This window comes from Paramisgurnus dabryanus, chromosome 14 (assembly GCF_030506205.2).
Source record: "Paramisgurnus dabryanus chromosome 14, PD_genome_1.1, whole genome shotgun sequence".
Classification (NCBI taxonomy): Eukaryota; Metazoa; Chordata; class Actinopteri; order Cypriniformes; family Cobitidae; genus Paramisgurnus; species Paramisgurnus dabryanus.
The window spans coordinates 7,032,925-7,046,786 of NC_133350.1; the positions used below are offsets into that span (position 1 = coordinate 7,032,925).

The 13,862-nt window shown below is 38.8% G+C and overlaps 1 protein-coding gene across 1 annotated transcript in view; it reads left to right on the plus strand.

Moving 5' to 3' along the window:
* The window catches only part of diaph3 (diaphanous-related formin 3), a 414,251-nt gene that overhangs the window by 65,620 nt on the left and 334,769 nt on the right, over positions 1-13,862 (plus strand). Inside the window, exon 5 of the mRNA XM_073811820.1 lies at positions 12,978-13,108. Within this exon, the coding sequence (XP_073667921.1) occupies positions 12,978-13,108 (131 nt within the window). The remainder of the gene's footprint in view (positions 1-12,977; positions 13,109-13,862) is intronic.

A 13,862-nucleotide genomic window follows, 5' to 3' on the forward strand; every position in this document is an offset into this window, starting at 1 on the left:
TTTAAAATGTCTGTCTGTCTTAAGTAGTATATGAGTATAGACATTTTACTTGGGCATGTTACCAGAATGTTTTTGATATAAAATTTGATCCGACAGTTTAACCTTGTTCCTTCAGTAACATAACACATTTTTACATAGGCATCCAAGGCAACATTTCCCTGAATTTGTAACCCCCTAGATGGCACTGGAGAGCTGTAGAAACTTGTCTTCTCCGGTTCGTTCAGTCAAAACTGATGTATAGTCTTGCATGCTACACATTTCTCCCCTTGTCACCATGTTTAACTCTGTCCAAACATCTTTTGAAGGAAAGTATTTCTTTTATTGTGTGCCCTGAGTCAAAGTTAATAAGAGTCCCCTAAAGCACAGTAAGAAACTTAGACTGTCATGTTCCCTCCATGTATTTCTTTTCTCATTCTGCATTCTGCGTCACATAAATGAATAAGTACTGATCATGTAGTGAATGAAAATACACCTGTTAGATGTTAAAGATCCTGTCATAAGTTTGTTATCTGGTGTGTGTCTTGCTTTTCTGCAGACTGTAGTCTTTCTTTGTTAAAAAAGTGTCTTGATAGTGTTGGGGAAAACTTAATGGGTGACAGACTTTGAGATTTGTATCTTGTCAAAATGTCTGTTTTTGGCACCATGCAATTGCAGAGTTTGACTGAAGTCTCCACTGGGATCAAACCCTTTCTCATAATAAAACTTCTCCCTCTAGTAGTCCATCACCTCAGCTGGATGACAGCATTGTATTGTTCCTAAATCAAAGGAGCCGATGTGCAATTATTTTAAATTTGAAAGGTTGAAGTTTGTTTTATGAAGTGACTTCATGTTGTGTTTTTTTTTGTAACCATTTTGCCATGATTTGTTTTTTGTCATTGTCATTTTTTTGTCTTTGATAAAGCAAATGACTCGCATATGCTATCACGGATACCAGTTGCTTTCTTCCCTTGCCTTCACAAATGAAGGTCAGCAGTATCTGATTCTATTTTTGAAATGGAAATTTAAAGACTAATGGGAGTGTTGTTCCATTCACGAGGAGTCGGTTCGTCTAACCGAATATAGATCACCAAATTATTCTCCGATTTGACATGATAAAAGCTACTTAAACTCTGTTTGGCATTCGTAAGTACCTCCTCAAGATGGTGATTTAGTACACAACAACGAAACATTAAAAAGTGGGATAGAGAAAATAAAAGAGAAGGAGAAACGGAAAAAGCAGGCCTCTCTTAAGCCCAAATAGTCAGGCCGCAGAGCTCTTAATTACATCAGAACGCAGAAATGAGAGCTGAGCCAATGCTACCATGCTCATTTGCATTATGCATTAAGGTTAGCCTTTGTGTTGATGAAGAGCGCTGTTTCATTTCTCCTTTACTTCCACTCTTAATGCCATTTCTAAAGGCACTAAATGGAGACGTTCTGCGTGGTTTGTATCTCAATAATGCCAGATCCAGTTTAGATTTTACAGACATCCCACCCGCACAATATGATGAATCATTAGGACAGAGGACAGGAGAACGAATAAATAGAAATGTGAATATGGTGGTAGTGGACCGAGGGAATGGACAATGGAGTACGTTGTTTCTTGGTGCGAGACTATTGTACAAAAACACACTGACGTTTCAAGTCATTAAAGGCCCCATACGCGCATTCACTTTTGAGCTCTTAGATCTTGTTTTCTCTCCAACCGAAGTGGCCCTTTGTGTTTGATATCCGGATGTGGACATCCATTTTCTCTGTGGAGTCTGTAATTGGGAGTCAGAACTAAAGTGCTCCCCAGTGGCTAGTCCACTAGCAAGACCATCTTATGCCCAGGGCAAACATATTCCTTATGAATTCATCTCGGAGACCAATACTTTCCAGAGTAACCCAAGGAGATGAAGTTTATTTTGAAAAGACACATATTAAACTCCACAGATGAAAGGAGCATATATTTTTCTGAGTTTGTGCTGAGGTGCAGTTTAAGAGAGAAAACCACATTATATGCTAGTACCTTCTGGAAAAGCCCGGGGCTAAGCACTTTATTTTAAAATCACTACAGTGCCTGTAGATACCTGTGTACTGCTGCAGAAGGATGCTTCACATCCAGTTTGCCAAGAGAAAAAAATCTTCAAATAAATTAAGTTGGTTACACTTGAATTTGAAATTAGATGTCCAAACTGAATGTCATCAAATTCCAAAATGCTACTTTTAAACCCTTGAAGGCTTTTAAAAATCGTGTCCCTTCCCTATGGAGTCATGAAACTACTTACTGTAAGTACGCATTGTTCACTGTAGTGGTTTGTAACCACAGATCTGTTGAGAGAAATAAAAGATCTTTGCATAAATTTCTTTCAAATTCAAGTGACACTGCCCAGCATTCGGTTCGAAATTATGGTTTAATCATTATACATTTCTGGATAATAAATAATTGGCACTTGCTTCCAAGTCTTAGGTGTGCTGAGGCCAAAGTCTGCATCCCTCTGGTGTAAGATTACTCCATAATCATTAAAGGCTGCTTTGCTGGATGGCATTCGGTGAGTGTGTGTCAGGGCTTCTTGCATCTTGGGGTTCGACGGGTAATGATGATTTGGCTCATTATGAATCATAACGTGAACCAGGGGAAAAACTAGCCCAGAAATGACACTCAGGAAAAGACCTGGGCAGACGGCCATGCTTCCTAGGGATTGACCACCCAGATGCGCACACACACACTCTCTCTCTCTCTCACACACACACACTCGTGCAAGATATTTATTATTAATATATTATTCTCTGTCATTTATTAGGGATATGATCACAGTTTGTCTAATTTAGTTTTTTTTTAAAAGGCCGTACAGTTAAATATATGACTGTGAGGAAGGTGGAGCATGTCCCAGATATTTGCTCCACAAAAAGCTCAACACCTGAAACATTAAATGAGCTCCCATAGGACCTAGCCGTGAAATCAGATCGTGGAGCACACAGTAGGAAGTCATCCACACAGACGTCTTAGAGGACTGGACAATGTTTTCCTTCACATACGGGGAACTAGGGCTGTGTCTAGTAGGTATTAGGTATGTGGAACTAGTAGGTATTAATTAGATCGACCGTTAAAACAGAAGGTTTTATATAGTATGAATATGGATAGTATGAATGAATGAATGAATTCGGACATACTACATCCACCATGTTGATACATCACGTGACATACGACTTCACAACAAGAAGTTAGTGGTTAACTAGAATGACTTTGAACAAGTGCAATTTAACCACTAGAAACAGCTGTTTAATATATGTATTTGCATTTTAGTGCTTTATCATTGATATTGCGAAATTACATTTTTCTCATGTAACTAATATACTGGTGTTCTTATGGACAGTATGATATGGCACACCCCTTGTTGCTGTGGATTTTTCTATCTGTATTAGGGCTGCACGATTCTTGCTCAAGTGTGAATCACGATTTTTCTCCATGGGAAATGAGATCATGATTTTCTAGCACGATTCTAATTTTTTCAACAAAAATATTTATTGCACTTAAGTAAAAAAGTGCTACACAAGACTTCCAGTTATAATAAAGTGTCTTAAAAGTCTCTTTTCCTTATTTTAGACCCCTTAAGATAAGTAATTTAAAATGTGTTAGCTGTTAAACATAAACAATGTTGACATTACTAAAAAAAGAATTAGAATAAATAGCACTCGTGCTTTTGTACACTCAAACTGGCCAACCTTTAAAAAACTTTAAATACACGAAACCCTCAAAACACTAAACATTTTGAGGCATCAGGGAGAAACGCAAACATTTTACAATGTTCCCCTGGTGCTAAAAACTCTTTCTGATGGGGAACTTGTGCCGGGATACAGAGGCCGTTTCTAAATCTGAAGGCTGTAGCCTCTGGAGGTCGCATTTCTCAGCTGCATACGTCATCAAGACGGTCTTGTTTCAGAATATTAACAATTATAAAGTTGACCATAATTCTTAGTTAATCGTAAATTGTTGTAGTATGTTATGACTTGCAAATGTAATGCTCATTTAACTTAAATAAACCAGGCTTGATGACATATGCAGCCTGCATATGCGCCCTCCAGAGGTTGCAGCCTTCGGATTGAGAAACGGCCAGAGGTATTTCCTTGCCTTTTTTGGAACCAATATTGCATCGTCACTCTCTCCGTCACCACCACCAGGATTTTCCACAATGGCGCTCCGTTTATTGTCAGATTTGTGTGAAAATTGTCGACGAAAATTTACACGTCTCGCGAGTTATAACGTAACGTCGCAAATGAGGAAAAGAGAGGAGAGAATCTTTAACTCTTTTGCCGCCATTGACGAGATATCTCGTCAATCAAGAGAAAACGCTTCCCTGCCAATGACGAGTATTTCCAGCTTTCCGCAATACCGCTTCCCCAACTCTTTAAACCCCGAAGTATTGCCCTATGGCAAGCGGCTGCATGTCCGTGTCTGTTTTAAAGATCGCTCTGAATGGGATCTCTATGAAAAGTCTGTCACAAAAATGGAATTAGCTCTGATTTTCGCTCAAAAAGTGGTGTTTTTGCAGAAACCTACCCATATTCAAAAGCTGATTACAAAAGAACTACTGAAGGTAGGATGAAACTTTTTTTTTTTTAAAGCAGAGGGTCTGTTCTTTCATTTGGTATATTGTATATTTATATATATTTAAAGAAGAACATTTTCTGGAAGGCATTAAACTTTTGTGAAAGTCATGAAAAGCGCTGGCTGGCAACTTTTTTTTTAAACGCTAGAGAGAAAGAGTTAATTGTAATGTAAATACGTGAACACATGAATGCAGTATCTGAAGATATATACAAGTGAATATATGCAGGGAAATATATGCAAGTGATTTGCCGTCATTTAGAAAGATCATCACATTTATGTATGAATCGAGATTGTGATTTTTTTTTTTTTATTTAATCGTGCAGCCCTAAATTGGATGTTAAATTAGGCTGTTATTTGGCTCTGAAACTCCAACAACACATTGTGGCATTTGATGGTAACACATTGTTAATGATAACTACAGGAAGCTGAACAGGTTGATGGAACATTTTGAGGGGTTTTTTGTTTAAATGCCCACAGTTTCTCTCCACCCTGATGGGATGGGAAGAGGGTCTGGCATTTTAGAAGCATGGCTGACCTGTCCTTTAAATGGATGATCAATTCCCTAAGCATGTCTGACATTTGCTTATGCGCTGCTGTTTTCCACTTGCATGTAATTATAGACAATATTGCAGAGGACAAAGCAGAGAAAGAAAAACAGAGGATGGGTTGAGCTTTGTCCAATTCGTTTTATTGGAACAAACAAATCATCAAACAAAGTTCTCTAAAAGTCCAGTCTGTTGATGCTCAAAGGCAGAACTTTTAATATCATCTCTATATCTGTTCTAAAGCATAATATACCGAAACCACACTCATGCAAGCCAAACCAATGAATACAGAGTAATCAGAAATGTCTAGACCAATATTTCTCAGACTTTTTTGTCTTGTGCACTCTACAGCCCCAGCAATGAGGCTCTCTTCACATAAAATTCATATAATTAATTATAACTTGGTATTTTAATGTATTAAGACTTATAAATAGTTAGGCACTTAGAGACTTAGAAGTCATTTTCTCAACACTAAATATGTATAACCTTTGTTAGGACATTTGCATATACATTTATGCATTTGGCAGACGCTTTTATCCACAGTGCTTTATAAGGTATACATTTTTATCAGTATGTGTGTTAGGGCTGAACGATACATCTAATTTTCATCGTCATCGTGATATGAACTGACGCAATGAACACATCGCAACAGACAGCCTTGACGCGATGAATGAAGGGAAAACAAGTGAGCGCATGTAATAAACGTTTGACCTATCACGTTTAGTCCTGAAGACATCCCTGCGTCCTAAACTGCATACTTCCATACTATATAGTAGGCGAAAAGCACTACTTCTCGTACTCTTTGCATACTATATAGTATGGAAGTAGGCAGTTTGTGACGCACGGATTGTTTGCGCGTTCATGCTATTAGGCCAATCAGGGGAACCCCCAAGTCAGCTACGCTCAGATTGATTTGTGAGGTGTCAGTTGCGACGCTGTGCCTGTTAGCAAAAACGATGGCGGAGAAAGGAGAGAAGAGTGAGGAAAATGTGTTGTCAGACGAAGACCTTGTGGTGAAAAGGAACAGCACCTCAGCTATATCATGGAATTATTTTGGATTTAGGAGAGATGATGCCGCAAACACAGGTACTGTGGAAGCGGTGATTCACATATTGCGTCTATTGCGCGCTCAAGTTCATTATTTCAAATGTAGGCGCGCAGTATGTGCGCTCTGGAAGCGCCGCGGTCGCGACTCGCACGGCGGTGCCACGCGCTCATTTTTCCAGGCTTTTCAAAAACATTTGAACTTTTCAGAATGACACAAGCGCAGCGTGCAGATTATGTGACAATAACCTACGTGTCTAGCGTTTCCCACGCGTTTTTAGGCACGACATGTGAATGGCCTCTAAAACAGGAAAAAATATAAAATATTTATCGCAACTCACATCGTCATCGCAACATTAAACAATGTCACCGCACATCGCAACTTTTCCTCACATCGTGCAGCCCTAATGTGTGTTCACTGGATTCAAACCCATGACCTTTTGGGCAATGCTCTTCTATGGAGCTAAACAGGAGCATGTTAGGAATCACTAGCCTAAATAAGATTAGGGTGGTGGTTGCAGCTCAATGGATACAGATTTGGGCTGTTAATAAGAAGTTGCCAGTTTGATCCCAGTACAGATCTAGAAACTGCAAATTTACTGCTGTTACTCCTGCTGTTATCATATCTCTGCCCTTGATTATGGCACTTAACCCTTGTTGCTTCTGAGGGACCGTCCCCTTAATTAGTATACTGTAAATCACTTTGTACAAACCGGTCCGCCAAATGACACGGTAACTAATGAGAATCTGGTTCGCACTACCTTAAGGGGAGTGATAGCTACAATTACCAAAGGAAACTAGGCTTCATGGTTTATTAATGTCATAACTTGCACAGGGTTGATCTAATTGGCCTGTTGTCAGGCTCGAAGGGCTCAGCATTAAGCAGACAGGTCGATCCATGACCCAGGGCATGCTTCAGGATGTTTACTTTTGCTCCTGTGATTCCTGACACAAGACGCCACCAGGTGATTGGAGCTTCTGCTCTGAGACCACGAGGCTGCTTAATGTGAGACTTTTGTAGTTTGATGTTGATGCTTTGAGCCATATTCATGTGTCAAGAATCTTTTGGATAATACGGGTTTGAAAGAGTACACTTGATCCAGAGTGAGTTCCCTTTATCCACCACTTTTATCATTTGTTGTCTATGGGATTTTATATTACTTTTATCAAGTTGTGGTACTTTCAGTCACAAATTCAACAGTGTGCGATGCTACAAAGGTATGTTAAAATGTGTGTTTATAATTAAAGTTGTATGGCTGCACAAATTGGGGAAACATGAAACAATGCAGTTTCTATTAACAACAATTTAACATTAACGTGCCATTTTTATTATTTCAAACAATGTTGTGATGCATGATTGACCAACACAATTTTTGGTTTGGTGAGTCGAGTAATGAGGAGGTCACAGAGTAGACTTTTAAGCATGAAAATATTCTCAGACGTAATTTTTCGAGCGAATATGGCCGGGAAGCACTTTGTCAATCTAAGTTCTTTGGCTTCGTCCATCTTTGATTTTTAGTACAGAGAAAGGTCACGCCGTCCTTATATCACATTTGATCTATATTTCACAAGTGCATTATCCATTATGTGTTGTCATTATTTTGTGAAAGAGAATGCAAAAAGCCAATATTTATTTCCCTAAAGTCACAAAAACAGTCACCATGGTGATAAAGGACAAAGTAGAAAAGAGAACGGTAGTTGGAGAAAAAGAACAAGAGATGATGGAGAGTCTTTTAGTGGGAACAGCTGAACTTCTTGTATGTGATGATTAAGACTTCAGTCTCCCGTGGAGGGGACAGCCAGGGCAGCAGCCCACAGGCCCTGGGCACCATGGGTAAGGATGGAAAGGGCCGATCCTGCGGTGTAATGGTCCGGTGCTGCTGACCGTGTCTGTTTCCCGCTGGCAGTGTTTGTCTTGGCTAGAAGTCTCCACAATTAGTACTTTTCCTCCATCACTCTGAATTTTTGTTTTTTTACAGTAAAACTGTTACTTTTTAGTTCACAGTGAAAACCTGTGTAACCTTAGCAAAGCCAAATATCTTATTTACAGATCAAAGAGCGTTAGAAATTTTCTTTGTTGAGTTGTTCTGTTAGCTTGATATATTTAGCTTACTGTTTTACTTGACCAAATTGGCTAATATTTGTGTTAACTGCTTCATTTGAGGAAACCGTTCAATAGCCTTGGCAATTGACAAGTACTGACCAGATTAGGGATGTTCATATTGAGGGTTAGAATTTATGACAGGTTAATACTATTAGTTTAAAGAAAAAATATTTGTTCATGCACGATGTGTGTTGACACGTGCCTACAGACATTTTGTCAATTTTTTATCCTTAATTTGTAAATGACCATAAATATCTGTCTTTTTGCACAAACAGAAAAAGAAGCAGCAAGACTTTGTGAAATGTGTCTTTCCTTATGCTGAGTTTACACCAAACGCGGTTTGGGCGTCAAAATCGCGTCTACCGCGCGTGGTTTGCCGCTTGAACAATTTGGATGCATTCGCGCGTGTAGAGCGGAGTAGACGCGCGGAAAAAGCAAGCACTTGACGCGCGTCCGAAGCAAAATCCGCTTCTTGTGGGAGGGGCAACTGCTGTGCGAGTGTCTGTTTGCAAGATGACTGATGTTACTTGTGCATTTATCAAGAGAGTTACCAGTTTTGTATTGGGTAACCTTACTATGGGGAAAAATAAACGGCGCGGGTAGATAAACGTCACGTGACTCAAAAGTGAAGCGTGTATTACAACTTACCAAGTTGCCCAAAGTCCTTACTGACACTCTTCCAAGCGAGGTCCTTTTTATTCCTGTCTCCACTATAGAAATAACAACTTGTGTCATATAGCTTCGAGTGACTGCTTGAGTGAGTGACTCCGGGCGGGGCTGCCACCACAGCAGCAAGCAGGCTCCTGATTGGTTAACGCGGCGCGAAATTCCGCCAAAGTTCAAATTTTTCAACTCGGGCGTCAGCCGCAAATTCGCGTGAACCGCAAGATGCACAAAAAGCACCATTCGCGCTTACCGCGCGTACCGCGCACAACGCTCAATTCGCGCCTTTCGCCCGAGCTTCACGCGCGAAAGAGGCGGAAACACGTCTTCCGCGCCGCGCCGAACGCCTCTTCCGCGCCGCGGGACCTCCTGACGCGCGTCAACGCGTCTTCACATTGACTTAACATTGAAATCACTCGCGCTTCACGCCCTTACCGCGGTTGGTGTAAATGCAGCATTAGAAATGGCCACTGTGGTAGATGAAAAAGAAACAATCCGCCTTTGGATATTAATCATCTGGACTGATTGCGTTCTCATTGATAATGTAATCTTGTGTGAAAATTTGATACTGTATGAGTCCTGGTCCAAAATAGTCCCCTGCTGTTGAAAGTAATCAAGGGGACTATTTTCGGCCATGGCGTAATATCATTGCGCTTGCTGGCGCCAAGTTACAGCAGCAAAGTCCTTGATTATTATGCCAGAATGAGAGTATAGTTCCTAGCCATATCTGCCTAGAAAATCAAAAATTTTAATTTTCACTCGGCCTTAATACACAATATAACTACAGAAGAGTCAAGTTTTAAATAGGAGAAATATTGGAACTCTGGGAATTTTTGAGCGTGATGCTAATGGTCTAATCAGATTCAATGGATTATGCTAAGCTATGCTAAAAGTGGTACTGCAAGACCCTGAGATCATCTGAATGGATTTCAAAACGTTAAAAATCAAATGTTTCACTCTAGGGGAGCTGAAAAATGAGCATATTTTCAAAAAAAGTGTAGTGTCCCTTTAAAAGAATTAACATATTTATATCGTTTTTACCGGGTCACAGAAAATTGTTAACTTTATTTTTACTCAATGACAATTTAATATTAAAATCGTACAAGTTAATGTTCGGTTTTCAAGCTGCGGTTGTCGGTCGGGAAAATTAACTGAAACGAACATCCCTAGACCAGATGTTATTTTTCCTTGTCACTTCAGATATTTCACCAGCTTGATGAAAAATCATTGATATCTAGCAAATCTAGCAAAATCTGGGCTGGTAAATTTTGCAGTCACACTAAGCTCACCCAGGCTCAGAGTCCACCAGTCTGATGGAGGAAAATCAGCTATTGCTTGCTGGGGAAATATATATAACAAACATCATGTTTAGAGGAGGTAATCAAAAGAAAAGCTGAATTATTTACTAAGCAAATGTGTAACTACTAAGTGAATTGTGCAACCACAACTAAATGCATGTACTGTGGGTCATCACTTGCAGGTTGTGTTTAGTGCTACAGGCCTGAAATAAAGCATTTCTCTTTAAAACATCCAGGAGCTTTCTTTTTGACCTTCCTCTCTTTTTGACTCTTCTGAAGTCCTCTCATCTTTTGCATGGGTAGGTCCTGTTGGTTGCACGTTCAAAGCAGCCAACACTGTTTCCCTGAGGTCTAAAATACATTTGTACTGCTTTTCTCTCTGTGTGGAAAAACACCCTAAAAGGCGCAGTTTATATCTCTGTGTAATAAACAAATGTGGTCATTCTTTGGATTGAGATTGATCTTGTAGGACCACATTATGCACTTTAAGCAATAGAGGAAAGAGGGTCAGAGTATTTGATCCCTGGGTGAAATAATATGAAGGATAACACACATTAACACGTTGTGTCTGGTGGAGAACCCCAAACATTATCAAATTGGAAGGGTGAAAATGTATTATTAGCATAATGCTTAAAAATACATGCATGCTTCATAAACTGTCTACAGGCCTAAGAATTGGAGAATTCATATCAGTGTTTGTTTGATCTGTAGTGTACTGTGTGTTAAATAAATATGCATAAATATATGACATTTACAATTGAATAACATTGTGACTTTTTTTTAGAATTAAGTAATTAATGTGACCCTCTGCCTGTGAAAACCCAGATAAAGTCATTTTTTAGTTTTACCAAAGTTTGATTTACTGTTTTCTAAATAAAATCATACATAAGCCCTTTTAATACAGACATTACAGAAAAAACATGGAAAATGCATCCGGGAAATGTCCGCAATCGTTTGATTTTTGGTTCATTCACACTGCCATTGATTTTCCGGAATCTATGCTGAATCACACAGATGCCGTAAATATCCCGTAAAGACACATGATGTGTTTAAAGTCCTGCACTTGTTTTTTTTTCTTAGCAAAGTCTGACATTTGCTTATTATCCATTATTTCTCTCTCTAGAAACCACTCGCGTGCATTTTTGTTTATGATAAGACTATAAAGGAGCGTGTGACACGCTGTTCTAGTATGCTGGTGAATAATCTCAGCTTCAGACCTGTAGTGACAAATGTCAAAATTCCGTCAATGTCATATTTTTGCGCCGACGCTTCGACACAGCTCGCCACACGCACGTGTGAGACCAAAACATTAAATTTCAGGCCCAATAAACTTATACAGGTTTAGAACAACATAATTGTGAGTAAATGATGAGCATTTTTGGGTGAATCCCTTTAACAGAAATACAGTAGAAATGTTTAAAATTCACCCGTATTATGTTTACATCTAATAATGCATTCATTCATGCTTTCTTGATACATGGTCACACATCGTTTTCTTTCCTGGATTATGGACCCCCTAAAGTAGCTTTGGCCGCCCCCTGGCCTGAAAATGCTGATACAACCTTTAAAGTATATTATGAAGAATATTTTTGGCATTTATTTGAGATACATTATGGTTTTTATTAATCAGGCAACAGAAACTAATCATTAGATTAATCGTCCAATTAGTCATTAGATTAGTCGACTAATCGAAAAAATTGTCACACGATTAAACATTTAATAAATAGACGTTTACCCCAGCCCTATTCAGAGTGGATATTTGAAGAGCTCCCTGATCTCTGCTTCAGTCCAGTTTGCAGACATTTCTCATCGTGAAAGTTAATCTGCATGTAAATCCCTCTTTTTAAAAAGCTGAACCATAACTTCATTGTTGTGAACACGCACATCTTCACTACCGCACGCAGCTTACGGCATTTTTTTCTGCGTCTTGTTCACACAGAGGGCTTTACGGGAATGTTATGGGAATGTTACTAGGACCTCTTTCTGAGAGTGATCCCAGAACATTTACAGGACGTGTTTGCGTTCACACAGAAGCTTGTCTACCAATTTTACAGATATTTTTCCTGTGGCAAACGTGCTTTTTGGAATGGGGCTATAATGTAAAGAGCATTCTGTGAAAATATGACCTTGATATCTTTAATATTGACGGAGTTAGGTCATGTCAAAGATTAAAATCAATGGCAAGGCAAGTTTATTTGTAAAGCACATTTCATACACTGAGGTCATTCAAAGTGCTTTATATAGAAATGAGAAAACAATATAAAAGTGAGAAAAAAATAAGATTAGAATTTGAGAATAGGATTGAAATCAAACTTTGATGCCCTTAATCTTATAATTTATGTATTTCTTAGACTTATGTATTTCACAGAAAGGGTATTGTTTTTCTTGTTTAATTGTCATTTTGTATTCTAGTATGAATTTTGCTATACATTAATCGATTAAGCAGGAGGTACTTTTTGTTTGTGAATATTAGCAGCTTGTAATCTCCCATTTGTCGCGCCTCAGCCATATTATTTGAGTTGTTGCACATCTATTTGCAGATGCATGCTGCTTCATAAACAATAGCCTTTCCAATTCTGAAATAAGTTTGTAGAACAGCACACAATAAAGTGAATATTTTTATGCAAGGCACATTTTCAATTAACATGGCATGATTTTTATAAACTGATGAAATCATCTTGTAATTGTGATGTTGAATTCTTTTAATGTTCTCTAATGTTTTTCTTAATCAAATTTTTTTTCTATGACAGGGTAGCCTGAGAAGCAGCAGTCAGATCTCTCCTCAAGAGTTTCTGAGTGAGCTGAAAAGCGGAGCCACCGATGAGAGACTTTTTGCCTGCCTGGATTCACTCCGAGTATCTCTCACCAGCAATCCAGTCAGGTATTGTCCACATACAAAACACAGGCTGGAATGGTAAACTCTTACCCATTGGTTCAACTTTAGAAGCCAGTTTGCATTGCTTTGCAAACTTACTGAATACACAAACACACACAATCATCTACTGAGTCCAACCCTGCCACCCACTAGGTCTGACCTTTGACATTTGCCCGATGTTATGTAACTCGGCCCCATGCTCTGTGATTTGAGGCTAGAGCAGCGTTGCACGCTGACATTCATTAATATGTATTAGGGATTGCCGCGTTGCCCCGGGTTTTTCCTCCCACCTCTTAATTGTTTGATGCCGCTTGTGATGAACTCACCTGCTGTTTGCCTGCGTTTGTACTGCAAACATGACAGAGGCCTCAACAGGAGGCAAAAGTTGATAAACAATTTTTGAATAGTTTTTTAGTCTTTTCTTTTTCTTAACAGCGTTATATTTTTAAAAAGCAGTTCACGTATAGTGTTTGGATGGTTGAAGTTGTACAATAAAAGAAGAAAAAGGATTGATTATTAAAGGAAATGCATGCTTTATTTGCATTGTATTGTGACTGCCGACGACATTCTTTTGTCCTTGGCTAATTTTTTCTTTTTCATTCTGTTATCTTGTTTTGTTATGTTTTATTATTGTGTTTTTCACAGACTGAACGTTTTATTGATTTTTCAGAAAACTGTCAGAATACATTTACACCCGCTCATCTCATATAAGTGACTAAACCAAAAGTCTACTCTCTTACTTTCTTACTTTCTGTCTTTT